At 45.2% G+C, this 26,729-nt stretch overlaps 1 protein-coding gene across 2 annotated transcripts in view; it reads left to right on the forward strand.

Moving 5' to 3' along the window:
* Positions 1-26,729, forward strand: part of bsnb (bassoon (presynaptic cytomatrix protein) b) — an 89,649-nt gene that overhangs the window by 2,679 nt on the left and 60,241 nt on the right. The window contains exons 2-4 of one of the 2 annotated variants that reach the window (XM_077002601.1): positions 380-569; positions 2,608-2,771; positions 16,823-17,072. In XM_077002601.1, the coding sequence (XP_076858716.1) occupies positions 525-569; positions 2,608-2,771; positions 16,823-17,072 (459 nt within the window). In that variant the 5' untranslated portion in view covers positions 380-524. Of the gene's footprint in view, positions 1-379; positions 570-2,607; positions 2,772-3,345; positions 3,381-16,822; positions 17,073-26,729 lie in introns of those variants that run through there. The other variant, XM_077002605.1, reaches the window with a different exon arrangement.

Here is a 26,729-nt window from a genome sequence, read left to right on the forward strand (position 1 = left end):
GCATTGAGAAACCCAGGCCATTAAAATGAGTTAATCTGAGATGTCTCTGACATCAGAATGAAAAACATTCATTAACATGGTCCACAGCGTTAATTACAGATACTTGATTACTTACTTCTCAAAAAAATATCCCTGATCTAAATCTCAATGTCTGAAAACATATAGCACAAGTGTAATGAAGTGTGAAGTAAATGCTGCATTATAAATCTGTCAAAGCCAAAGTCTGTAGTTGAAATTCAGCACTGCCGTTCAGATATCTGCCTCAGAGATGCGTCATACATAGCACTGCCATTTGTAATACCACACCCCTTTCTTTCAACTTACAGACAGCTTGCTAATTGGCTGGTACGTTCTTACTGGTTCTGTGTTCGGTGCATAGGTCATTCAAGACTGAAGCTAAGAAGCCCCACCCCTTTCAAAGTTGCACAGTGACTGGTTCGGAGCCACACATTGACTAATTGACTACATCGTTTCTGGGTGCAGAGGGGGTCAGGAAGTCACTCTGAAGCGCACACTACACGTGTATGCCAAACTCCAGTGGTTCTGCAAAGAGGGTCAAACCACTGCAGGTCAGTAGCTGGTCCCATCCTCTTCAGCAGTACTTCATCCTTCACTGAACGGTTTACATAATGTATTGGTATGACAGCATGCGTGCACCCTTGGAATGGGAACACATGGTGTTACTAATACCTGGCTCATTGTGCTCTAGCAGGTGAGATAAAGAAACTGTGAGTGAAAGCTATAGAGACCTGCTGACACGGCATCATTTTCACCAACTTATTCATGACTTAAGGACACTATCATAGTTTAATAGTTTTGCAAATCCAGTAGCCCAGGATGTGACGGAGCTGTTGTGAAGATCCTGGGTGTGGTGCGTCCAGTGGAAGAGCAGGTAGGTCCGGACTGTGTGTGTGAATGCCAACTCACCTGGGTCATAACCCAGACATGACCTGCTGAACTCCTACACCACCCTTCCCCCACCCCCTTTAACAGCGATCACGCGACAAGCGATTCTGACAGACATCCATCTCCAGGTCATTTCTTTTGTGCCTGTCTGACGTGCCTGTTTATTCCAGGGTCAGACGAAGTCACGGACACTGTCTCAGTGACGCTCTCTGAGCAGGTGGGAGGGTCCTGTGTCTCTGCACTCTTCCCTGTGTCTGGACACATGCTAAGGCCTGTGGCACTTGCTGAAGCAGCATGAATCACAATTGATCAGGTTGATTAATTGAATGACCAGGTGTGTCTGCAGCTCGCCTGGGTCCTGCTATGAGAATGTAGTCTTACAGAAAGAGTTTTGTGACTTTGAGAATGTACTCTCTCTGTTTCTCTCTCTTCACTTTGCACTGGGCAACACTATAAATCATTAATTTATTCTGTCTGTAGGTTCCTGTGAGCAAAGCATGTTAATATTTGACTTCAAAGAACTTTTGGAGATGAAGAGGCCTTCTTTACCTTATCAGACCAGTTTTACCCATTTTATCAATCTGACAATGAAAGAACAATTTTATATTAGACTACATGAACACATAGCCTAACAATGCATTACACCACCTGAATTAATAAATATGGAGAGAAACTGTACAACCACTGAACACTGAAAACTTTTTTTTGCTTCCTGTTTTTATTTTTCCTTTTCTTCATGGTAACAGAGTAATTAAAGGTTACATATTGATTCATAAAGTGTATGATGTACAGTGTATGATTTGTGCCTATATATGGCCTCAGGTACATCAGGAACATATTGTCCAGTATGGGACAGTCATGGTCCTGTGTTAGGGAACTGATCTTGTGACCGGAGGGTTGTGGGTTCGAATCCCAGGCCTGAGGCCATGACTGAGGTGCCCTTGAGCAAGGCACCTAACCCCAACTGCTCCCCGGGCTAGGGCTAGGGCTGCCCACCGCTCTGGGCATGTGTGATCCACAGCCCCCTAGTAGTCATGTAGTGTGTGTGTGTGTGTGTGTGTGTGTGTGTGTGTGTGTGTGTGTGTGTGTTCTAACTGCACAGATGGGTAAAAAGGACAAATTTCGATTGCAGTGAAAAAATCACAATTGACAAAATATGGCACATTTACATTTTACATTTACAGCAGTATTTAGCTCAAGTAGATGGGATCCACTTTGCTTGGTACCGCTTATACATGCTATATACTGTATTCATAATCGATATATTTTTTAACGTATTTTTTCAGGAACCACAATCATTGTTGATTAAAAGACAAATGTGTTACAAATATTAAAATACAACAAAAGTAAGCAATCGATCAAAGGTAACCAGTACGGTTATCTCCATCTGGATTTTAGTTTTTTGAAGCGCGCTTCTAGGGGCGTGCTTGAGACACCGCGGGCGCAGATCTAGGACACGGGCGCGGGCACGTTACTCTCTTCCAGCCCTCCGCCCTCCTCCCCCCTCCCCTTCCTCTTCATGCGCGTGCTGAGTTTGGCCGTTTCCGTCAGACGCGCGTGCGCGTTCTGTGCAGGATGCTGGATTGTAGGTGATGATGGCGGAAGCGGAGCTGTGTTGAGTTCTTTTGGACTTTATCTTATTCTGCACTACCGGAAACTCTTCAACCAAACCCGTTTCTCTCCTTCGTCTCCCTTCTCAAGGCAATGGGGAACGAAATCAGTAGCGAAAAAAAAGGAGGCGCTGTCCCCGAGACCAGAGCTGCGAGTTCCCCTTCAGCACCACCGAAAGCTGGACAGCTCTTCACGCCGAGTTATGGAGCGCCAACCGGAGGAACGGGTCCAGCACCTGCATCGGGAGTTAACAGGTAGCCTGCACATTTGAGCAGCTTTGGAGAATTATCCTGCTTTATGTTGTCTAGTGACGACGAATTCCATACTCTTCACATAAAACTGGATCCTGTGAGCCGATCAGGGAGTTGGGACCGTGGTAACGTTATTTCATAGCGCGTAGATTGTCTTTAGGTAAGAAGAGATCTTTTTGTTTGTATAGCTACCTTTTCATAATAATGGAGTCAGTTGTAATAATACCATGCTACGTTGTGCTGTTGAAAATTCTCATTTTATGGTTTATTGTCCGCAAGCCCCGAGGTATTTTCACACATTTAAAAAAGTCCTGGCTAGCTAAGGTGGCTAAAAATAGTCCTGTAACCTGCTTTGGGAAAAAGCTATCGGACAACAAGTGGTAGTTTTACTGCTCAGCTTTTGTCAGTGTAGAGTCGTTCATTTTATGACCGGCTTTAATATTTGATGTGCGAAATTCCGTGATCTGAGAAACGGACAATTTGAGATACGGGAACGCCGTATAGGGCAGGTTTTTCGTCCAATTATCCGGAGTCTTTTTAGTCGCCCAACACAAAAACGCACAGACTTCTGTAGCGTTCAGAGCAATTTATAGTGTAAAATTACCGTTACACGTGAGTAGTCGCACACATTTTAATTTTGTATGCTGTCGCACAAAGCAGGTTTTGCAGCTACTGACTCAGAATAAACCCGCGCTACATGACAAGGAGCGTACATAGTTGGACATCAACATTAACAATAAACATTCAGCAAAGAAAAACTCCAGTGGAAATTCTCGGCGTGTGGCCGTGAGCCGTAGCCACCCTGCGGAGCGCATGTGTCGGCGCTTGCTCACAACATCGTGTAATGTTTATGCTAGCCATGTGCTAACGTTATACTTTGAGTCGATACCCATTTCATATAACTTTGACTCTTTGGTGTGATGCTTTCTTTTAATAAATTAAATTGTAAAGTTGCCATTCATTTGCTGCGTAGAGAAGCATTACGTTCTTTTTCGTATTGCGTCGTATTAGGGTTGATTATTTGTAATATCATTTTGGCACACCTTCCGGGGAGATATTACGCATTGTTTTAATTCGTTATCTATATAGGCTACAGCTTATAAAGATTCAGCGCAAATATGGTAAAAGAATAAATTCGCTGCATTATTAAATGTTAATGCATTAAGTATTAATACAATTATGACGAGAAACCATGTGGGCTATTCATTTCACGTGCAAGTGAAAATCTCTCTCTCTCTCTCTCTCTCTCTCTCTCTCTCTTTCTCTTTCTGCAACGCTGTGCAAAGCAGTTTTTATGTCTCTTGCATGATCATGCTAAAAAATCTCTCCAAGGAATTTAAATCTGCAGGTATGTGTGTGTATGTGTGTGTGTATGTCAGTCTGAGCAGATGTTTGTGTGTGTGTGTGTGTGTGTGTGTGTGTGTGTGTTAGACAATGAGAGAGCAAGATTATGTGCATGTGTGTATGCGACCAGTAGTCAGAGAGCCAGAGATTGCCATAACCAGGATAATGGGGGGGGGGGGGGGGTCTCATGGCCCATGAGGACTGGCAAGCAGGGCTGTCCTGCACTGGCCCTGAATGACCCCGTCTCATGATCTCTTCTCATGCTCATTTGAATGTGTTTCAATGCTGTTTGTATAAGAAATAGTGCATTAATTCCTATTACTAACTCAGCTGGTGGGGGATTTGGTCTGAGGTGTAGGCTAGAACCACTGCTGGGTCTTCAGTCCTGCTATAGGCACTACTGGATCCTCAGTCCTGCTGTAGGCACTACTGGGTCCTCAGTCCTGCAGTAGGCACTGCTGGGTCCTCAGTCCTGCAGTAGGTACTGCTGGGTCCAGAGTCCTGCTGTAAGCACTACTGGGTCCTCAGTCCTGCAGTAGGCACTGCTGGGTCCTCAGTCCTGCTGTAGGCACTGCTGGGTCCTCAGTCCTGCAGTAGGCACTGCTGGGTCCTCAGTCCTGCAGTAGGCACTGCTGGGTCCTCTGAGGTGTGTGTGAAGCTGGTTGACATGAGATGTCTGGATCTGGTACACATGGCCCTGTGGATCCAAATGTGGCAAATGTGGCACAGGAGAGAGGCCATAAATCCACTTTGTGTGGTCTCTGTGGTTGGTAGGCTGGAGGAAAATGACCACACACACTTTCTGAAAGGGAAGGCTTGGTTTCATATTTGCATGGTACAGCCATCTGTGACAGCTGATATGCTGATAACAGTTAACAGATAGAATTGTGTTATCCCACTTTGTAGCGTTACTTCAGTCTGGGCAGACGATGACATAGTATCTGAACCAAATAGAGTGGTATGGTGGATGGTTATAAAAATAATCCTCTCTGTGTGTGTGTGTGTGTGTGTGTGTGTGCTTTGAAACACCTCACATGGACACACTGGAGTCTGGAGGTTACTGTCAGCAGAGGTAAGCGAAACAGGGAAGAAAAGGAGAGAGACATAAAAAGACAGTGAAGGAAAACGGCAATGGGGAGAGAGATAAAGATAGAGAGAGTGGGAGAGAGAGAAGGAGGGAGGGAGTGTGAGAGAGAGAAAGAGTGAGGGAGGGGTGAGAGAGAAATGAGATACAGAGTATAAATAGAAAGAAGAGAAATTTATTGTTTATTTCCCAATAGATGGAGTAGGAACATTGCTGTCTCACCCTGCCAAATATCACCCCAATGAAAGAGCCTGCTTCATAATGACCAAGAAACCTAATAAACGTGCTTTGTAAGCATGACTCTCTCTCTCTTTATCTCTCTCTCACTCTCTCTTCTTTCTTTCTTCTTATCTATCACTCTCTGTCTTTTACTTGACCAATCCAGCCCATTTTTAGCCCCATTATGGGTCAGATAGGCAGAGGAAGAACAGTGTGCATGTTCAGCTGACGAGGCCACTCTGAATAGGTGGACAGTCGGATTTCGCCTGGTAAAGTGAGACGATAGTGAGACATACCCGTTGAAGTGTGAAATCAGAGCCTGGGGAATGTACTTGAAACGCATACGTTTTCGCTTTAAATCACAGCCAGAATCGTGGCAGGACATGTTGTGAAATGCTGAACCATTCCTCAAGACTGAGGCTTAACAGCTGCATTTAGAGCAAGAACCTATAAGATTAAAACAGAGTCTGAGCAGATGGACTATGCTCTACAGTCCTTCTGCTGTTGTTCTGAGTCAGAGTTTTCTTTTGCAGTCGTAATATGCTGTCTGGTCAGTTCAAATGGCCAGTCTATAATAAAGAATTGGATAGCTCATGCAATAATAAACTATGTAGTAAAAGTCGAGGGCAGTGGAAGTGGTCAGTTCACCATTTTGGTATGCCAAAAGCCAATATATTGTTATGTTACAATATATCATTAACAATTGATAATAGGACATTGCTCCACAAAAACACCACCTAAACCTGTCTGAATGATAAATGTCCCAGGAAGAAGGCGATGTGGGTCACTAGATCTCTTCTCTAACAATGTTTGATCATGCATACAATTCCACCACAAAATCCTACACATGCACCCATTGAGTTAATTTGATTAAAGCTACAGTATGTAAATTTGGGGAGATGGTGACCTCTCTGGTGCAAATATTTAACTGCACAAACATGCAGAACAACAAATACAAATATGATTTTAAAATATGTACATTTTAATTAGCCATCTGTCTGTCCTCTTTACTGTGAGCAGTTTATCTGGGGGAAAGTACTCTTCTGTGTAGAGCTATGCCAAAAAATGTCTTTGAAATTTATATAGGCCTATATATTTTTAAAAAGCAAAGAAAATAGCTATTTCTTTAACATTGTCTGCATTGTCTTTAACATTGTCTTTAACATGGTCATTACCTATCAACACATATGTCAAAAGTTGGCTAGCTAGCTAATGTAACCTTACATGAGCTGGTAGGCAACCCAGGGCCAGACAGGGCTAGGTTTCCCAAAAGCATTGTAAAACACGGATCATGAAATAGCAGAGTGAGTATAACATGGAGCACTGTTTCGTTTAAGATGATATTAACACGACAATGCTTCTGGGAAGCTGATTGAGTTAGGTTCAAGCTGGCCATCATTAACCATGTGTTCTCCAGATATTGTAATTCATGGTCAAGACATAAACTTCACAATGACAAGAAAGTGTAGTCACTATTTGTGAAGAGAATATATATTAGTATTGTTTATGCAATGATAGTTAGACAGTAGCACCGTAAATGATCTGAGAATCAAGCAAATAACAAACTGAAGCAAAAAATAAAACACCTTCAGTGAAGTAATCAGCTAGGCAAAATATTATTGATATAATCATATTATTAATAGTTATATTAGTAACATTAGCCAGCTAATAGCTATAAAACTTTTGTAGCTATACAAGAACAAAAACCCAACAAGTATGGGGGATAATTGCATTACAGTACAAGAATAATCACTAAATTGCACAGCAGTAATATTCAGACTCTTTTCAGCAGCCACCAACACTGCATACCTACGCTCACCAGCCACTTTATTAGGTACAACTGTCCAGGTGCTCATTAATCAACCAGTGCATTTAGGCATGTAGATATGGCCAAGATGATCTGCTGCAGTTCAAACCAAGCATCAGAATGGGGAAGAAAGGTGATTTATGTTATTTTGAATGTGGCATGGTTATTGGTGCCAGATGGGCTGGTCTGAGTATTTCAGAAACTGCTGATCTACTGGGATTTTCACACACAACCATCTCTAGGGTTTCCAGAGAATGGTCCAAAAAAGAGAAAATATCCAGTGAGCACCAGTTCTGTGGGTGCAAATGTCTTGTTGATACCAGAGGTCAGAGGAGAATAGACAAACTGGTTCGAGCTGATAGAACGGCAACAGTAACTCAAATAACCATTCATTACAACCGAGGCATGCAGAAGAACATCTCTGAATACACAACATGTCGAACCTTGAGGCAGATGGGCTACAGCAGTAGATCATCACACTGGGTGCCACTCCTGTCAGCTAAGAACAGGAAACTGAGGCTACAATTCGCACAGGCTCACCACAATTGGACAATAGAAGATTGGAAAAACGTTGCCTGGTCTGATGAGTCTTGATTTCTGCTGCGACATTTGGTTGGTAGGGTCAGAATTTGGCATCAACAACATGAAAGCATGGATCCATCCTGCCTTGTATCAATGGTTCAGGTTGGTGGTGGTGCTGCAATGGTGTGGGGGATATTTTCCTAGCATCCTTTGGGCCCATTAGTACCAACTTAGCATTGTGTCAACGCCACAGCCTACCTGAGTATTTTTGCTGACCATGTCCATCCCTTTATGACCACAGTGTACCCATCTTCTGATGGCTACTGCCAGCAGGATAACGCACCATATCATAAAACACGAATAATCTCAGACTAGTTTCTTGAACACGACGACAAGTTCACTGTACTCAAATAGCCTTCACATTCACCAGATCTCAGTCCAATAGAGCACCTTTGGTATGTGGTGGAACGGGAGATTCGCATCAAGAATGTGCAGCCGACAAATCTGCAGCAACTGTTTGATGCTCTCATGTCGATATGGACCAGACTCTCTGAGGAATGTGTCCAGTACCTTGTTGAATCTATACCATGAAGGATTAAGGCAATTCTGAAGGCAAAAGGGGGTCCAACCTGGTACTAGCAAGGTGTACCTCATAAAGTGTCCGATGAGTGTATTCAGCAATACATGAGCGAACTCAGAATCTCTTCTGAACTCCTTGAAGGTCATGGAGTTCAGTTCTGTGTTTCTTTGCTTTGACCAAGGGTAACGCCACAGAGGATGACTGGCTTTGCCGTTCTGATGTCTTCATATTTAGCAATGTCTCCTTCCATTCACGAACTCTCAGTGCTGAACAGATCAGCAATGTGAGCCACGCCCCATTACAGCAAACATGCCCCCATTACAGTAAACACACCCACCAGTATTACTGTGTAGCTGAGTCTAGTCAAATTGTGTACAGATACTTTCTTCTTTATGAGTTGTCTGTGCCTAATTTAATTTGTGACTTGAACTATTATATTATAGCACAGACACATAAATGAATTATGGCAATTCAGATGAATTAAAGCATTTGCTGTGAAAAGTGGATTGCGCCTGGCTAACTGGGTTGATCTCTGGGTGTAATCTCTGGCAGTTCTGTTAAGATTTCAGATTTCCTGAAGGCCCTGAATGATTATTGTTAAATTATGGAGAATCTCTTTCTCTGTTTCTAACAACCTTAAGGCTGTGATTCATTCAAGATACTAGGCTTTCTCTTTCCCTCTTACTTTCTATCTGTCTTTCTTTCTTTCCTTCCTCTTCCCATTCGTGCATTTTTCTCCTTATTTCCTTCTCCTCTCCACCTTCCCCCCTGCTTTCTCTCCTTCTGTCGCTCTCTGCATCGTCAGAGCTGGACGTGCCAGCACAGTCCACTCAGATAGGAGGGAGAGAACTAGAGGGTGGTGGTGGTGCATGTAGATAGCAGAGCATTTAGGGGGTGGGGCGTGTAGGGGGCGTGGCATATTGGGGCCGGGGCAGGGCGGGAAAGTGTGTACTCTCCACTCCCAGATCCACTCTCAGTTTCCCCAAAAGCATTACAAATCAAAGGTCATTAAAAGTGGCAGAGTGACTATCCTTTGAAACTCTCTCTCTCTTTAAAGGGCAGGGCACATGGGAGGAGAATGGCAGCTGACACAGTGATCATGTATTGTCACCTCTATTGTAGCGAGTGGGACAACCCGCACCGCAAGCCATTGTCAGGCAACAATCGCTGTCACATTCCTAAGAATAGCCGCACTGCTAAGGCCGTTGGCAGGCGTCCGACAAGGGAAACTATTATCATATCTGTTCTAGTGAACAGGGCAACACAGTTGCCGTCACCAGGCTGAAAATAAACTAACTCCTGTTTTCTAGGTAATGCGTGATATACTCGAAATTAGATTTATCATGGTTTGATCCACGATTTTCTTGTCTATTTCTTCATTAAAATATTACCTCTAGATAATTGTGTTGATTTTCCATGTTGTTTGTCAAAACAAACCAACATACCCTATTGTACAATTAGGTTAAGCATAATGGTCACTAATTACCATTGCTTCCCAATTTATAGCCCCCAGTGTGCAGAAAATTGTATTAATTCTTACCTGTGGCAGGGATATCAATCACAAGTAGTAGGGGATACCAAGTCACTACTGTCATCAAGCACAGTCCCACCCAACGAGTCAAGGTGCTTTCACCTCTCTCTCTAGTCTGTTATATGCATGACCCTAAACAGTTAGGGCTATTTTAGTTTGTAATATCTTAGTTATGTCAGGATCCAAGACGTGGACCATAGCACAAGTCCCCAGACCCTCCCCTAAGCACTGATCTGTGGACAGAGCACCTTTCTACAGAATTCAAATAGATCTGTTTATGCCTGAATCAGAGCCAAAGGAGTGGGTATGGATGTTGTCTTACAATGATGACCAGTCGAGAAACCAGGCCTGGGTAAGTAACTGGATATGCATTTAGTAGGGTGTATTGATTTGTAAGTTCTATGCTGACTCTATCGATTTCTGCACTTAGAGCAGCAGCTAATGAATACGTCATTTAATATTGAGCAAAACCTGATGTGCTGGAGTGGGGAGGTGAGGAGCGAGGGGCGTGGCAGGATGAAGTTTATTAACACAGGAAACAGGAAGCAACACAAGGTCAGAACGGCATGATCTGGTGAGGCGAATGTAAAGCGCTGGCGACAGGAGCACACGGAGCACTAATGAGCAGCTGTATTTGTGTCTGTAAATGTAGACATCATGGTTTAGATGTTTAATGTAAGTTACAGAGCACACGCAGGAGAGCACACGCAGGAGAGCACACGCAGGAGTATAACTGAAACGGGTGTGGCTCTAGTTCCCCATCATCACCACCAGACTGAGCTCTGCAACTCCCGTTTCAGTCTCATCTCAGGCTGAAGGAGGATTTTTGGTGAAGAAGCCCCGTTTAGCTGTAGACTCCTAACCTGAGCTCCCAACAGGCCTGTGGCACAGCTGTAACTGTAGCTGAAGTGTTTCATAATGAGTACTTTTCCCTGTGGCTGTTTAAGAGATGGCGCCCAACCTGATCATTTGCTGAAAGAAAGGAGATTATACACACACAATGTGTTGTTTACTCATGCAGACAGAAATGAAATCAACATTTAAGAGAGGGATATTTATGACATATTTGTTGACAGACCAAGTTGGTGGTACGACCAGGACACACTGCAGACACACACACACACACACATACACACACACACACACACACACACACACACATACAGCATTTTCATTTGTCTTTCTCTCTGTCTTTCTTTCTCTCTCTCTCTTTCATGCATGCGCGTGCGCTCTCTGGGCTGATAGTGAGTCTGGTGAGGATTGGGGAAAAAACTCTGTGAGGAGGACTTCTCTGCCAAGGCCTTGAGAGGAGGCAGCGCTCATAATAACTACCTGTCCATGTGTTTGGTGCTGAGAGAGAGAGGGAGGGAGAGAGAGAATGAGGGAGAGAGAGAGGGAGGGAGAGAGAGAGAATGAGGGAGAAAGAGAGGGAAAGCTACTGCGGTATAAAACATTTAGGAGATTGATTCAGCCAACTCCTGCATGCCCTGTTCCTTTCTCATGGATAGATGGCAAATTCCTATAGCATAATTCTCACTCTTCCCTGCTTTTGTTGTTGAAGAGAAGGACGTGTGTTAACCTTCTTTAATTCTGTAGTGTATGAAATTAGAAATGAAGGTTGAATAGTTGTGTGGTTGGGAAAGAATGGAGGCCATTATTCACTGAGGCTTTCAGCTGTGAGGGGTATCCTATGACTCTGGGATTTGAAATACTGCAGCGTTCTAAATAAAGCTGCTGCGTGAGGTGTCCATGGTGGCGATGTGGTGCTGAAGTGACCGTCTCCGTACCCCTCTCCTACCTCTCCAGCTACGGGAAGATTCGGTATTCTGAAATTGACTGAAATTCCAAAACTCTCCGCACTCAAATGAAGTTTAGAATGTGTTTGTGCTCTAGAAGGTTAAGGATTCTAGAGGAGAAGGGCGGAGCTGGCTGTGTGCTAGAGGGTGTGGCTCGGCAGGGAGCTTGGAGACGTAGATGCAGCTGTGTTGGGTTGACGCTCACTTTAGAAGCCGTGGGTGAGGAGAGAGGAGGGGAGATGGTGTGGGGAGCTCCCCTGCCGTGCCCTTAGTTCCCGATGCCTGAGCATGGGACCCCAGGGGAGGTGGTTTCAAAGAGCAGGCCTGGGGGTTTGCAACACAGCTCCATCTGAACAGCTTGAGCTGTCCTGGAGTAGCACGAGCAGAACAGGCGCCTCTAAATCCACACATGGAAAAATCTGAGCAGCTCATGGCTACCTGTGAAGTGTGGAATTACGGATACTGTACGCGTGTGTGTGTGTGTGTGTGTGTGTGTGTGTGTGTGTGTGTGTGTGTGTGTGTGTGTGTGTGTGTGTGTGTAGTTTTGCTTGATGTGTACTGGGCAATTCATTTATTTTTTCCTGCAGTAGCACAGCTGACTTAACATGCCAGTTAAGTAAGAGACCCGTCTTTAATATAAAGTGTGTGTTAGAATGGGGAAGACCTCAAAAAATGCAGGACAAGATTACTTTTAGGAAGGAGTCACAGACAAACCAAAACACTGTTCAAACTAGAAGGGGTTTCACCAGGGAAAGAATAGTAATGTCATTGGTAATGCATTTAAATGACTGGCTTGTGCATGGTAAGGTATATCTGTAAATGTGCCTGGTCAAAAAAGTTGCTTGCTCATTTAACTATAATTTGCTCACAATTTTGTTATTACATTGCTGAGGTGAGTTCAAACAGGGATGCTTTTGCCAAGGGCAATCGATTATTTTTGAGTTCCTGTTTATCTTTACTTATTTCATTTTGGAAAATAATTTTCATGAAGTTAGAAGAAGGATATCAACTTCTGCTTTGAAGTGATTCCTGGAAGGTTACACAGTATGCTGTGATATGGGGGAGGGATTTTGGTCGAAAGTGACTCGGGAAGATGGATGGGTTCCCAGAGTATCCCATCTAGCTTGAATGTGTCTCACATCCTGAAACACTTGAGCTGTCAAATCTGTTTGAAATGTATCTTGGATGTGTTGGTCCTTTTACGTGTTTATTGATCCATTTTAAGGTGTCTATGACTCATTCTCATGCGAGTGATAATTGTCTGGCTATCTAGTACAAAACCTGACCTCCATAAAGACATTCTGACTATGAGCAGTGTGTGTTCACAGACTATAACTCAAAGGTTAAGGAAGTCGGGATGTGTGTGTGGTGTGTGTCTGTCCTCACACTGAATCTCTCTGAGGTTTACAGCTTGTTGGAGATCAGAAGGTTCCTGCGTTATCCTGTTATCCCTGGTGTAGCTTCCCTGCTATAGCAATTAATGAGGGGCAAGGTGTTAGGCATTCATGGGATTCATGGGTAGACACCAGAGTGAGGAAAACACAATTACACTCCTATGTGAATGCTAACATGATTGGGCACACACACACACACACACACACACACACACACACACACACACACACACACACACACACACACACACACACACACACACACACACACAGTTTTGACTCACCGATGCTATAAAACTTGCTACTTTGATTCTTGTTCATTTGACCACTGTCTGGAAGTGTTGTGTTTCTGTTAATTTTGTGTGTATGTGAAGTCCAATAGCCAAAACAAATTTTCCCCAAATCCAAATCACAGTTTAGAACTGAATTAAAATTTATGGTCCTACAATACACCAGCCCAAGTTCTACTCCGAACATGGAAACTTCAACAGTTCTGCAGGTATTGTGAAGACCAAAACAATGACAACAAAGTAACAGGCACAGATGACGTTCATATCTAACCTAAATACCTGTAATTAGCTAGATAAACATACCATAGGAGTTTATTTTGTCAGTTGATGCCAGGTCATCTTACATCAAACGTTTCATAGTGAGGTAACAAGTCGAATTTACTTGTGCTTAGGCAAGGCTATGTAGCATAGGTAATGTTAGCTACTATCAAGGTTTATGTAACTAGTTTGCTAGCATAGCTAGATGGAAAACTATCTAAATAGTATGAAGACCTGGCTTATTTGCAGGTGGTTATTTTTTGTGTCCTATTATTTGCTCCTGGCATTAACTAAGAGGGTAGGATGCAGATATTGTCCCACTTGCATTATCTATGCTCTGGCTCCAAGTTGTCTATTATCTACCTTCAAAGTTCACTTCAGCATCTTCAAACATTCACAGTGGAAGTAAGCAGTGACGTACTGTCCATTGTGTATATAGTCTGGTTTTACCCATAATGGATATATGGTTAAAACAGGATCTTTCACAGAGCCTGAGGGTGAGTATGGCATTTTTGAGAAAACCAAGCTTAAACTTAAACGAAGGAAGTGCCTTTGTATTAGTTTGGATTTTAAATCGTCACATCGTCACATGGGCTGTGGAATGTTTTGTGCTGGGTAGGTAAAGTGGGCTATGGGTTGTGAACCCCTTTTCTAACATGCAGCTAGCTCAGTGGTTCACCTCTCACCATTAGCTAGTGATTGATATTGACCTGTTGATTCCGAGTGAGCCGCCATGGTAAAGTTGCTAATCAGAACAGATCTAATAAATTATTCATGAGCCTACTGAAAAGGGTTGAAATAAATGAAAGAAAACAGGGCCAAATCATTGGTTTGTAAACTGTGTCATGTACCTGGGCTTTTTTGCCCTAACCAAAGTCACATACCTTCTATATAGACATCAGAGAACAATTTAAAAATACTGAATTAATGCATTCTGGGGCACCTTTAAAAAAAGACCAAGACAGTAATATCAGGAAAAAGTCACTCTTTCAAGGGTATCCTTCCGTGTTTTGGAGGCCCAAGGCAACCAGCTTACTCTCGCTCTGTGTTTTGTGTGCGTGTGTTGCCCTACTCTCAAAGCTGTATCTCTTCCAAGGTGTCAGAAGTGTGACTCAGGTCTCTAACTGGGTACTAATCCAGCAGTGCCTCTCGCTTACACAAACAAACACTGGACACATGGGCTGTGTGTTACGCTGCGGACGGGTGATAAGCCATAACTGTTCCCAGAGCAGCACCGTGGCCACACACACACACACACACACACACACACACACACACACACACACACACACTGCACCTATGAGAGCAATGCAATAATGAGTATGCTCTGAAAGTAAAAGCCTGCTGTGTGAATTCTGTCCAAGTGTTTTATTCTCAAACCAAGGATAAAGAGGTACAGAGCTACTACAAACAAAATCAAATCAAAAGCTGGACTAGTTATATCTAGTTGATTTAGATCGCAATAGGTCTAAATGTTTTGCTCTGGTAAAAGCGCTTTTCCAAAGAAAAACACTTGCCTCTAAAAGAAGCAGTACTTATACTTGAGTATTCGAGTGCAGTTTGCTTTTAGCGTCTATATTTAGATTATGTGGATAATTGTGAACTTTTTTATATTCTAAAAAGAGCTCGTGTCGTGCGTAAGAAACGTTCTTAACACTCCAGATGAGCTCGTTAGACGATATCGCCTGCATCCACAAATATTTGCACAGCCTGTGTGCAAACGAGTTGCTCTCAAAATGTCAAAATAGAACTGTCCAAAACAACCTGACATCCAGCCACTGCAGAAAGGTGAGCTTTTCGTTTATGCGTTTAAGCTGGAATTAGATTTGCAGGGAAGCGTGAATGCATTATTATTGCAATTGAATGAACAGATGTGGAATCGTATTTGTTCGTTTCATTTATTTAAAGGTTCTGAAAAACAGGCCGTTGCTGACAGATCTGAATGTGTTTTGTGCGCATTTCTTAAACCGGTGATGAAATCGCAATGATGGTTGATTTCAGCTTGCCCCTTTTCACTCTTATACTTTTAGTCACGGGAGAAAACAGCATTGCTCAGTAGGTTTTGTTATTGTCCGTTTAGGAATTCGTCTCTAGAAGTGTTGGGTCTTGCTCATATGTCATCTCTCACCTCAGTTTTTACCTCACGCTTTCATCTGTGTCTGGACAGAGGCAATAAGTGCGTAGCTCAAAGAAACTATTATTTCAAAAGAAATATTTTGACGTCCCCCTCCTGCCGTAGTCCTGCGACGTATGGCGGTAGTTTTGCACGTGGCCTTTTTGTTTCTTTCGCGTGCCTTTGGAGACACGCCTCCCTCGGGTGGTGCGTGTCTGTCATTAGTCACACCAGCTAACGGATATAGTTGGTGCACTTTTATGTTTGGTTTTGTTTTCGTAAATTATTTATTAAATGCTTCAATTGGAAATTTTATTTGCTTCCATCATTTCTCTGCACGTTCTTCAGCCGTGACAAATATAATATTTTATATTACATAGTCCAAACAAATAGAAAATGGGCTCACATAGGATATCTCTCCTCGTTCATCTATGAGCATGTCTTTCATGTGTTACCTTATTTTTAGGTACATGTGAGTTTAAATGACAGTTTCTTGAATGATTGTTGCGACTCTAATTCTGAAGCATTCAGTGTGGTGTGTTGAAGGTTTTAAAATAGTGCACAGCTAGTAAAGAGGGAGAGCTTGGCTATCTATGAAACTAAAGATAAAAGCATTAATTCCTAAGTGTACTTTTGGGAACCCCCGGATGGCTTTCGTTTGTTATACAACCTAACCCCCGGTCTTTCTGCATCTGACATGCTAAATTCCCCCAATCCTCGTTTAGAACGCTTGGGACTTGAAGACAGAATTCTGGCTTTCCTTTGAGTTTTTCAGCTGCAGTTATTAAGCTGCCAGTAAAATCCCCAGAGGATGTAAAGTAAAAACAGCCTGTGTTTGGTGCAGAGACGTAAACCAGTGTAGACCATCTGATTTCCTAGCACATGCAGAGAATTCTTTGGGTGTATTCTACATTGATCCATCAGTCTTTTATTAATTTGTTTTTATAGGCCTACTTATGCTACTTGAAATGCTGTTTCTTAAATAATGAGGTTTCTTGTGCATTCGACAGCAGTTTCAATGTATTATTGTCAAGGTTCCTAAATGATATGATATGCCAGTCTATGTGCATCTGATTTCCCAGAGTCCCTCACTTCTTATGACCTTTGTGTCCCCAGCTCGCCACCCCTCCAGCAGACACCGGGTGTGGCCAAGAGTGAGACTCCTCTGTCGACTTCACCTGAGCTGGGCGCAGCCCCGCCCTCTCCATACGCTGTGCCTCAGATCGCCCCCATGCCCAGCAGCAAACTGTGCCCGGTTTGCAAAACGGCCGACCTGACGGGCACCACAGATGGCAACACCTGTACACAGTGCCACACCACAGTGTGCAACCAATGTGGCTTCAACCCTAACCCTCACCTTCAGGAGGTAAGATCCTGCGTGGGCACAAACCAAGCTGCAATTCAGTTCTTTAAAGGAAAGATGTTTAATGATGTTTATGTTTTTTGTGAAATATGGAGGTGTTGGGAGTAGCGTGTCATGCAGGAGTGCTGGCACAGGTACCTGAGAGTATTGAGCATGGAAAGGAGGGGTGTGTGAGTTCAATGCATGTTCATGTTGTGGCTACTAACTGGTATATGTTTGGGCTTGTCCTGTGTCTAGCTCTCTCCCAAGACATGTTGCACACAGCAGAATTGCTCAGGATCATTGAGAGTGGGAGGACTGAGGATTGTGTGTATGTGTGTGTGTGAGTGTGTGTGTGTGTGTGTGTGTGTGTGTGTGTGTGTGTGTGTGTGTGTGTGTGTGTGTGTGTGTGTGTGTGTGTATGTGTAGGAGTTTGGCTTGGATGCATTTAAGAACAAGCTGATATGAAGGTGTGTGTGTGTGTGTGTCTGTGTAGTGGATGTGTGTCCCTGCGTTGGAGTGTTAGATTGCGTTAGTGTGTGTCGAGGATGGTGCAACGTGGTGAGAATAGAATCCAGTGAGTTAACACTCATGTGTGAGAATGAGAGAACAGGACAGGGGCCTACAGTGCTGGCCAGCACAGATGCTGGGAGAGAAAGCCTTTTTGGGTAGAAGTTCCACACTGGCACAGCTGGGATGTGAGAGAGAGGCATGCTCTGGGTAGAATCTGTTCCCTGTCGCTGCCACTGTAAGAGAGAGAGGGGGCTTCTTCTGGGATATCTCTTCTGTCCAGCACTGAGAGACTGGAAGTCAAGCCCATTTGACAAGTATTTGAAATGCTTTTGTATGTGCATTTCTGATTAATTCACATGATGTGCAAATACATGCCTGGCATGAAGCCCCTGCCCTCTTTCAAATGATTCACATGATGTCTCCAGGTAATTTATCAGTCATGAGATGCATAAACACACACACACACACACACACACACACACACACACACACACACACACACACACACACACACACACACACACACACACACACAATTATTATTATTATTATTATTATTATTATTATATTCCAATATATGCCAATATTGGTGAATTGGTTCTTAGTGTAACTTCATTCAAAAACTGCCTGGCCTGATTTTACAGTTATTCATACCCCATGACAAAGGCAATAATGTTGTCTATCATCTAAATTAGGTCTTACTACCACTGAATAAATGTCATGAGACAGACTGTAAAGTAACAGCTCTGTTCAGAAAAAAAAAATCTGAAAAATTATTCTGATTCAGAAAAACTTCAACATCACAATGGGAAGTTTCCTCCTCTTAGAAGAACATTATGGGTTATAATAACTGAAAATACATATTATACCTTGCCAAAACATGCTACATTTGACTGGATAGTATTTGTCCTCCAAACCAGTGGTGATGTCCATTCCTTGTGTGGGTTGCTCAGCCCTGACTCAGTACATGAGAAGACAACAATGGGTCCATCAAGAGAGCGACAGCATGGTGGAGAGACAACATGGTGGAGAGACAACATGGTGGAGAGACAGGGAAGTACAGCTGAGTTATTTCTAGCGACAGAGAAAATGATTAAGACCAGAGAAAGAGAGACAAATAGGGAGAGAGAAATATAGAGAGAGAGAGAGAGAGAAAGTGAGGGAGGGAGAGAGATGAGCAGAGGAGAGGAATATGAGGAACCGGGGAGACTGAGGGAGAGTTGTGAAGTCGCTGATGGCGGCGGGTGTTGTAGTTTTTAGGTTCATCAGTTTGAGGGTGCCACCGGTTGTCAGAGAGGAAGATGAGTGTGTTCCGTTCAGTGGTGTCTGGGAGAATGACAGAGGGACTGTAGAGGACTTTCAAAAGTATCCCCATCATCTTTTCTCTCAAAACATTTGAAAAATAGAAAAAAAAATCACTAATGAAGAATGCATTACCAACATTATATGTTAACTATATAAGCTATGTCATAACTATATAAGGCTCAAAAATCATGGGATTGAAACGGATGGCAGCCTACCATTCATGGAAGCTCTACTTTCTTCTCTGCTAGCAGCCTAGTGTTGCAGGAAATCCAGTCTGGCTGCTAGAGAGAGAGGATGTAGTACCATGTGATGTACAGACAGGGTAAAATTAAACAAGGCACAGTGAAACTGTGGGCAGTGGAGCATGCACAGCTGAAACGTGCCAATTTACACCAACATTAACCCTTTAATGAGTGTATTTAGGATGTCCTGTTATCGAGAGTTCCACATGTGATTTCACAATGCCTTGATGTCTGTTCTCACAGTAGTTGTGTATTAGGTTTCGGATTCCCAGTCACAATACTGTGAAGGAACATTCCAAAAACCCTCTCAAAGGTTTCTGCACAGGGTGTGCATCATGAGCAGTATTACTCAGTGCAGAGCTGTCAATCTAACGGAGACTGGAAGAGTCCTAGAGAGCATTTGAGTTAATGCCCTAATGTAATGTGCGCATGCAGGTCTTATCTGGTGATTCCTGGGCTAATGCACCATTTCCCGACACAAGTCTTACTCAACAGGCTTAGTTTTATGATCATTTAATCATTTACAACACAATAATCCACTCAATATATGCTCAGTGTTAAGCCCCTATTCCTATAGCACCGAGATCTTGGCTACTGCTTGTATCAGTGGGATTTCTCATACATACAGTCAATAGGTGGCATCAATCATGATAGCACAAGAACAAGCACTAAACACCTAGGCAGTTGAAACATTGCTGTGTCACCTCTCACAAGATCCCAGGTGCAAACTGATAAAGGAGCCCCTGGGACAATGAGTCAGCTCATTTCAGGGTGCAGACTTCACTGAACCAAGTGACAGGGATCAGATACAGAAATTTACACAAGGCTTATGAGCTGGATACCTCCAAAGTCTAAATTGGAGGACCCTCAGAGAGTGGTGGAGACATGTGGGACCTAGAGATTCAAACAGCAAAGCAAATGATGGGGAATCAACTAGACATAGTGATCGTAGACAAGGAAAACAGCTGCGATAATAGAATTGGCAATGACAAGTGATGGAAATATCCAAAAGAAAGAATGTGAGTAGAAGGAGGAATACCAGAGTATGAAAGAGAAAATGGAGACAGCATGGAAGGCCAACACCAAGGTTAGTTAGTGAACTCTAAGCTGGCATCACCAGATCCCAGGAGTGGCAGCACGGACCTCAGCCCAGAAGAGGGCTGCATCTTCAACCTTCCATTTTTCTGGTAGAAGATCCACCCACCAGAACTGTGAGACAGGGGTTTATATATAGCACAAGATCCTTCAGCTTGTAGTCCACATTTCTGATCTGTTCCAGGTCCTAATACATGTGGCCTAAGTGATCAAGGGCTGTGGAATTGTCACTTCCTGCCTCAGGTATGCTTGAAACTGGAGCATGTCAAAGTAGTCAACTTGATTCTGCCTCCACTGGAATGGGTTGGGAACGTTCTCAAAGTATTGGGGCCACCCAGTAGTCGTACATGGACAGGTGCATCAAGGATGTTCCTAGACATTTTTATTCATATGGAATATGCTTGGAAATTATGAAAATGACTCACAGTGTACATGTGCTCTTCCCCACAAAGGGAGACTGAAACCATGTCAGCAGTCCCAGGTGATTCCACCAGATAGGTAATCAATGCTATATGGTTTTTATTACTGTCTGTTATCTGATACAGTATACTCAGCAGTGTTCATGGTGCTTGGTGCTATTCTTTCAGCTTGAGTCATCGTGTAAGTGTGTATCTGTATAATGTATGTGTTTGCATGTGTACGTTTGTGTGTTTGCATGCGTGTGTGTGTGTGTGTGTGTGTGTGTGTGTGTGTGTGTGTTTTTGGGTGATCATTTTCCACTAGTTGTTAGCATTAGCCCCAGGTGTTAAGTGTGAAACCTTGACATGAGATATGGCCATAACTGATAACAAAGTCACTACAACATGAGCCACACAGCACAGAGAAAATCTGGGAGAGAAGCACAGAGGAGGAGATGGAGGCAGAAATGGAGTGATAAAGAAAGAGAGAATGAGGGATGAAGAATAAGAGGGGGATGAGGTGATCCGAGTGTAGCCATATTCTCGTGGTCACTCCTTCAGCATACAGAGGTGTTTCCACTCTGTCATTGGAGGAGCCTCTATTTATAGATCCAAGAGGCATCCTACAAACACACACTGCTCAGTGGAGGGGGGGCATCCTACAAACACACACTGCTCAGTGGAGGGGGGGCATCCTACAAACACACACTGCTCAGTGGAGGGGGGGCATCCTACAAACACACACTGCTCAGTGGAGGGGGGCATCCTAAAAACACACACTGCTCAGTGGAGGGGGGGCATCCTACAAACACACTGTTCAGTGGAGGGGGGCATCCTACAAACACACTGTTCAGTGGAGGTGGGGGCATCCTACAAACACACACTGCTCAGTGGAGGGGGGGCATCCTACAAACACACACTGCTCAGTGGAGGGGGGGGGGCATCCTACAAACACACACTGCTCAGTGGAGGGGGGGGGGCATCCTACAAACACACACTGCTCAGTGGAGGGGGTTGATAAAGGATTATGAATGGACTGAAAAAATGAAAGAATTGGGGTAAGAGAAGCACAAAATGAAGATGAAAAAATCAAAGAAAAGTGCATGTGCGGACACACACACACACACACACACACACACACACACACACACACACACACACAACACACACACGTCTAGATATCCATATTGAATTCTGTGCAGTTTAAAAGGAAGGTAATCAGGTTTTCCTGTAGGCCACTTGGATTCTGCCTCTTACCTGAGCTACGTTTAAATAATGTTTGAATCGGACTCATATGATCTCCAGTTTTGATTACATTATACTGTGTGCTTGGAAACGCAGACTCTGAGAAACTACTGATATAGAAATATCTCCCTTTGCTCATGTAATCATATTCAATATGATTGAAAAGATCTTGAGTCTGACTTTGAGAAATCTGACTCAATGTGAGTGCAGAGTGGCCGGTCTCTGCTGCCATTGCGTCTCTGCCGGACTACGTGTTTCTCAGTTTCACATTTAATCTACAGGATCAGTCATAGGACTGGCAGCAGGAACTGAACATGGAGCCATCTGGACCCAGTGCTTTGCAGAACACACACACAAACACACGCGCACACACACAAACACATGCGCGCACACACACGCGCGTGTGCACACACACGCGCGCGTGCACACACACACACACAAACAAACACCAACACACCCACCCAAAGTTTGTGCTGCTACAGGCACATATGTGTATACACATGTACACACACACACACACATGCACACAAATTCAAACTGGAGCAACCCCAACCGAATTCCACCAGTACTCAAGAGCTTCATTTTTGTTTTGCCACCTTTGGTGCTAATAGTTTCGCATGTATGGTGTGTTAGATATGACGCCTGTGTTTGAGACCCCATCGGCACTGTAATAGTACCAGAGTAGTGCTCACCAAATGTTTCATAGCAGCAGGCTCCATGGATAGAACAAGCCTAAAGCTGCACAATATATCGTTTGATAATCATTGTTGCAATATCCTTCTCTGCAAACCAATACTGAAATGAATTTCGATATTATAAAGGGACAGTTTTGTGTTGTGTGATCAGACAGCCCTACGACAAGCAGCCTCAGTGTCTCCATACATCAGCCCACAGCTCTCATGTCAGTGAAGACGATGTCTTTTCAATGGTATTTGAATCCCTCCTTACTATACATTTAGTGAAGACAGTGTAACAGCTAACCTTGTGACCTCTGGTAGAGTATTATGGGAGAGCTTCCTGACTTGAGAAATTTAATCAAATTCACTGCAGCTGTTGTTGGAGTGATTAATAAAATGGCTGCCAGTTAGTCTCCTGAACCAAAACAAACCAAGTCAGTCCAGACACAATCTGCCTGTCCTATTGCTCTCACGTTAAAGGTGCTCCCCATGCCAATATCTATATTCCAGTACCAATATTTTATACCCAAACAAATATTTATACTCTCTGAAATTACCCCCTACCTCTGTTCTGTTTTACAGTGAAAGGGTAATATAGTGTAGTCTTTGTTGCAGACCTCAGCATGTCTGGAAATCAAAATAATTACAAGTCTTTGTGATACATGCTGATAATACACAAAACAGCTGTGACGGTGGGTGCGGCGTGAAGGACGAGACACTGAATCCTTCTTTGTAGCAACAGACGTCACTTTAATAAACAGATATTGCGCAATAGCGCACGGAGAACAGAAACACTAACACAGCAACGTGTAGACTGTAGACAACGACGAGCACAGGACACTGCGCGAGCGCACATTAAATAGACAGACCACACTAGCCCCATGTGATTACGAGACGATTCACAGGTGAGACACATTATTCACACAACAAAGCTATCACCACGGAGTTCCGAAAACGCAGACAGAGCACGTGGACAACGTTTACACACGGCCAAAAGGGAGGGGCCGGGGTCCTCAACGTGACAGACCAAGGGCACTACCCGTCCCGGGGTGCCAACAGGACCGAGTGCCCTGAACCCACGACGATGGGCGGATCCGACGCGCTCAGTCCTGCGTCTGGGAGGTGACTGCCCTCGGGGAAGCGTCCGCCACGGACCGCCTAGAACACCCTCCCTGGGAACGTAGGGGAAAACACGTTAGACACGTTACACGGGACATTCACAAACACGCACACAGGCACATTGACACATAGAGGAACGAATGGGAAAAATGGGTTAGGAATACACACGGGAAGACTGACGAACACTGGCACAGACAAATACATAACAGGCGCCAGGCTTTGCGCCAGGCTTCGCGCCAGGAGGAGAGCGAGCAGGGGGGAGAGGTCCGGAGCTGCGGGTGCTGCGTTGGGCAGTCCCCCTCCTGCCTTCGCTGCGGACTCTCCGCCAGGTGCAGCGCGGCGGGCAGACGTGCCCGGTGCAGCGCGGCGGGCAGACGTGCCCAGTGCATCGCGGCGGGCAGACGTGCCCGGTGCATCGCGGCTGGCGGACTGGCCGAGCGGGCCGTGTGGGTGGTCCCCTTCTGTCTCCATTTCCTCCTCTTCCTCTTCTCCCCGGCTCCACTCCATGGACTGCTCCGGGCTGCCACCCCGGGAGCAGTCCATAGCACTGTCCCTGGCGCGAGCGGAAGAGGGCGTCCACTTCCCTCTCACGGTCTCCGCAGACCTCTCAGAGGGGGGAGGGCTCTCCTCCTCCTCCGCGGAGTAGGAGCCCTCTGACGAAGGGTACTCCCCCTCTCCCTCCTCTGCGGTGCGAGAGGAGCCTACGGGCAGAGGGAGGTAGTCATCGTCCTCCGATTCCTCCTCCGACTCCGCCTCCTCCCTACCGTAGTCCACGGTGGAGGCGGAGTTCTCCGACGGAGGGTATTCCTCTCCGTCCCCTCCACCGTAGTCCACGGTGGAGGCGGAGTCCTCTGACGGAGGTTATTCCTCTTCCTCCTCCTCTCCACTGTAGTCCACGGAGGAGGCGTCGCATATAGAGGGGGGGTAGTCCTCTACCTCTTCGCCGTAGTCCACCGTGGACGCGTCATCTGGCGACGGGGGGTAGCCCTCTCCTTCCTGCTCCTCCTCGGAGTCCTCCTCCCCGAACTCGCTCTCTGGGGTGGACTCGGTAGCTCCGAGGACGCACGAGCTCACCCTCAGCGGTGAGAGGGCGCGGGGAGGAGACGGGTGTCTGGCCAGCCAGACCTTAACCGCCTCCTGGCGGAGCACCACCGCCCACTCGGGGCTGGACGCCTGTCTAGCCATCCGCAGCAGGTCGGCGCACTGCGGATCCCGCTTCAGCTGCTCCGACGTTGGCGTGGCTTCGTGGTGCGGGGAGGAGTCCTCTTCCAGCTCGCCCTCTGCCCCATATAGCTCGGGGACACTGACCCTTACAGGCGAGAGCTCCCGGGAAGGCGAGGGATGTCTCTCCCGTCACACCCGCACCGCTGTCTTGCGGTACTCCTCCGCCAACTCCGGTATAGCGGTCTCCCGAGCCGCACACAGCAGATAGGAGCACTCGGGATCCTGCTTCAGCTGCTCCGGAGTCGGCGTGGAGTTGCGGCGCGGGGGGGAGGAAGGCACGTGGTGGTGCCGAGAGGAGCCTACGGGCGGAGGGAGGTAGTCATCGTCCTCCGATTCCTCCTCCGACTCCGCCTCCTCCCTACCGTAGTCCACGGTGGAGGCGGAGTTCTCCGACAGAGGGTATTCCTCTCCGTCCCCTCCACCGTAGTCCACGGTGGAGGCGGAGTCCTCTGACGGAGGGTATTCCTCTTCCTCCTCCTCTCCACCGTAGTCCACGGAGGAGGCGTCGCATATAGAGGGGGGGTAGTCCTCTACCTCTCCGCCGTAGTCCACCGTGGACGCGTCATCTGGCGACGGGGGGTAGCCCTCTCCTTCCTGCTCCTCCTCGGAGTCCTCCTCCCCGAACTCGCTCTCTGGGGTGGACTCGGTAGCTCCGAGGACGCACGAGCCCACCCTCAGCGGTGAGAGGGCGCGGGGAGGAGACGGGTGTCTGGCCAGCCAGACCTTAACCGCCTCCTGGCGGAGCACCACCGCCCACTCATATTTTTTAATGTTATGATTGGAATGAACCCTAACAGGTTTGTTTTTTTCTTTTTGGTTAATAATGTTTTTCTTGATTTTGGGGAAATGGTTGCTATTAAAGATTCTCCTTTCTCTCCTCTGCAGCACTACTACAAACTCCCCAATGTTTTACTATATTATAGTGAAATCAGGGAAGCACATCCAGAATCACAGGACACCATAGGCTTCATATTACAAAAACAATGGTAGCTTCTCTGACAGTAATAATAGCAACAATTGCCATGGTATGATTGGTCAGTTTTTTAATAGGCAGATCTTGGCATTGCCTAATTACAATAGTCCCGCCTACTCACCTCTAGTCACAGCTCTTAGATTATGTCCACTGTCTTGGTAGCAGACATAGAATGTCTCTCACTTTACAGAGGCCAGGGTGAAGAGTCTGTGTTTAAAAGCATGTGTGTGGGTGTGGATTTGTGTTTGTGTGTATGTGTGTGTGTTTGTGTGCATATGTGCATTTCATCAGTTGGGTACTCCTACATACTTTCACATGGTGAGCTTTGTTCTGTGTTATATTCACTGGTAAGATGATATACCACTGGTTTGTGCTGGTGTACAGCAGTTTGAAGTAGCTAATGAGGTAGATGCTTGTGGTGTGTGTGTGTGTGTGTGTGTGTGTGTGTGTGTGTGTGATCTTTGATGTGTCTTGCACCAGTTTAAGTTTGAGTCAGCTACAGCTTTATTAAAGTTAGTGTTGCCAACTTACTGTGTACCTAGTGCTCTCTCTACCACTCTCTCTCTCTCTCTCTCTCTCTCTCTCCCTTTTCTCTCTCTTTCTTTATCCCTCTGAAGGTCTCCCCATCTCCACTCATTACTCTGTTTAGAGACTGATCTTGCAGACACCCCTATCTCTATCTCTCCACCTGTTTGTTTCACTGCTTGCTTCTGAATTTATCTGATTGATTTATCTGAGCACTCTGTGTATACTGTCTGACTGTGTATACTGTCTGACTGCATGTTTGTGGTCTGCTGTCTGTGGGTCTGCTTGTTTCTTGTCCTTTTAACCATTAGAGTAGCAGATATTCCCCAGAACGAACACTTCTTTAACACAGGTAAAAAGAGGGG

The sequence above is a fragment of the Brachyhypopomus gauderio genome, chromosome 1 (genome assembly GCF_052324685.1).
Source record: "Brachyhypopomus gauderio isolate BG-103 chromosome 1, BGAUD_0.2, whole genome shotgun sequence".
In the NCBI taxonomy this organism is placed as follows: domain Eukaryota; kingdom Metazoa; phylum Chordata; class Actinopteri; order Gymnotiformes; family Hypopomidae; genus Brachyhypopomus; species Brachyhypopomus gauderio.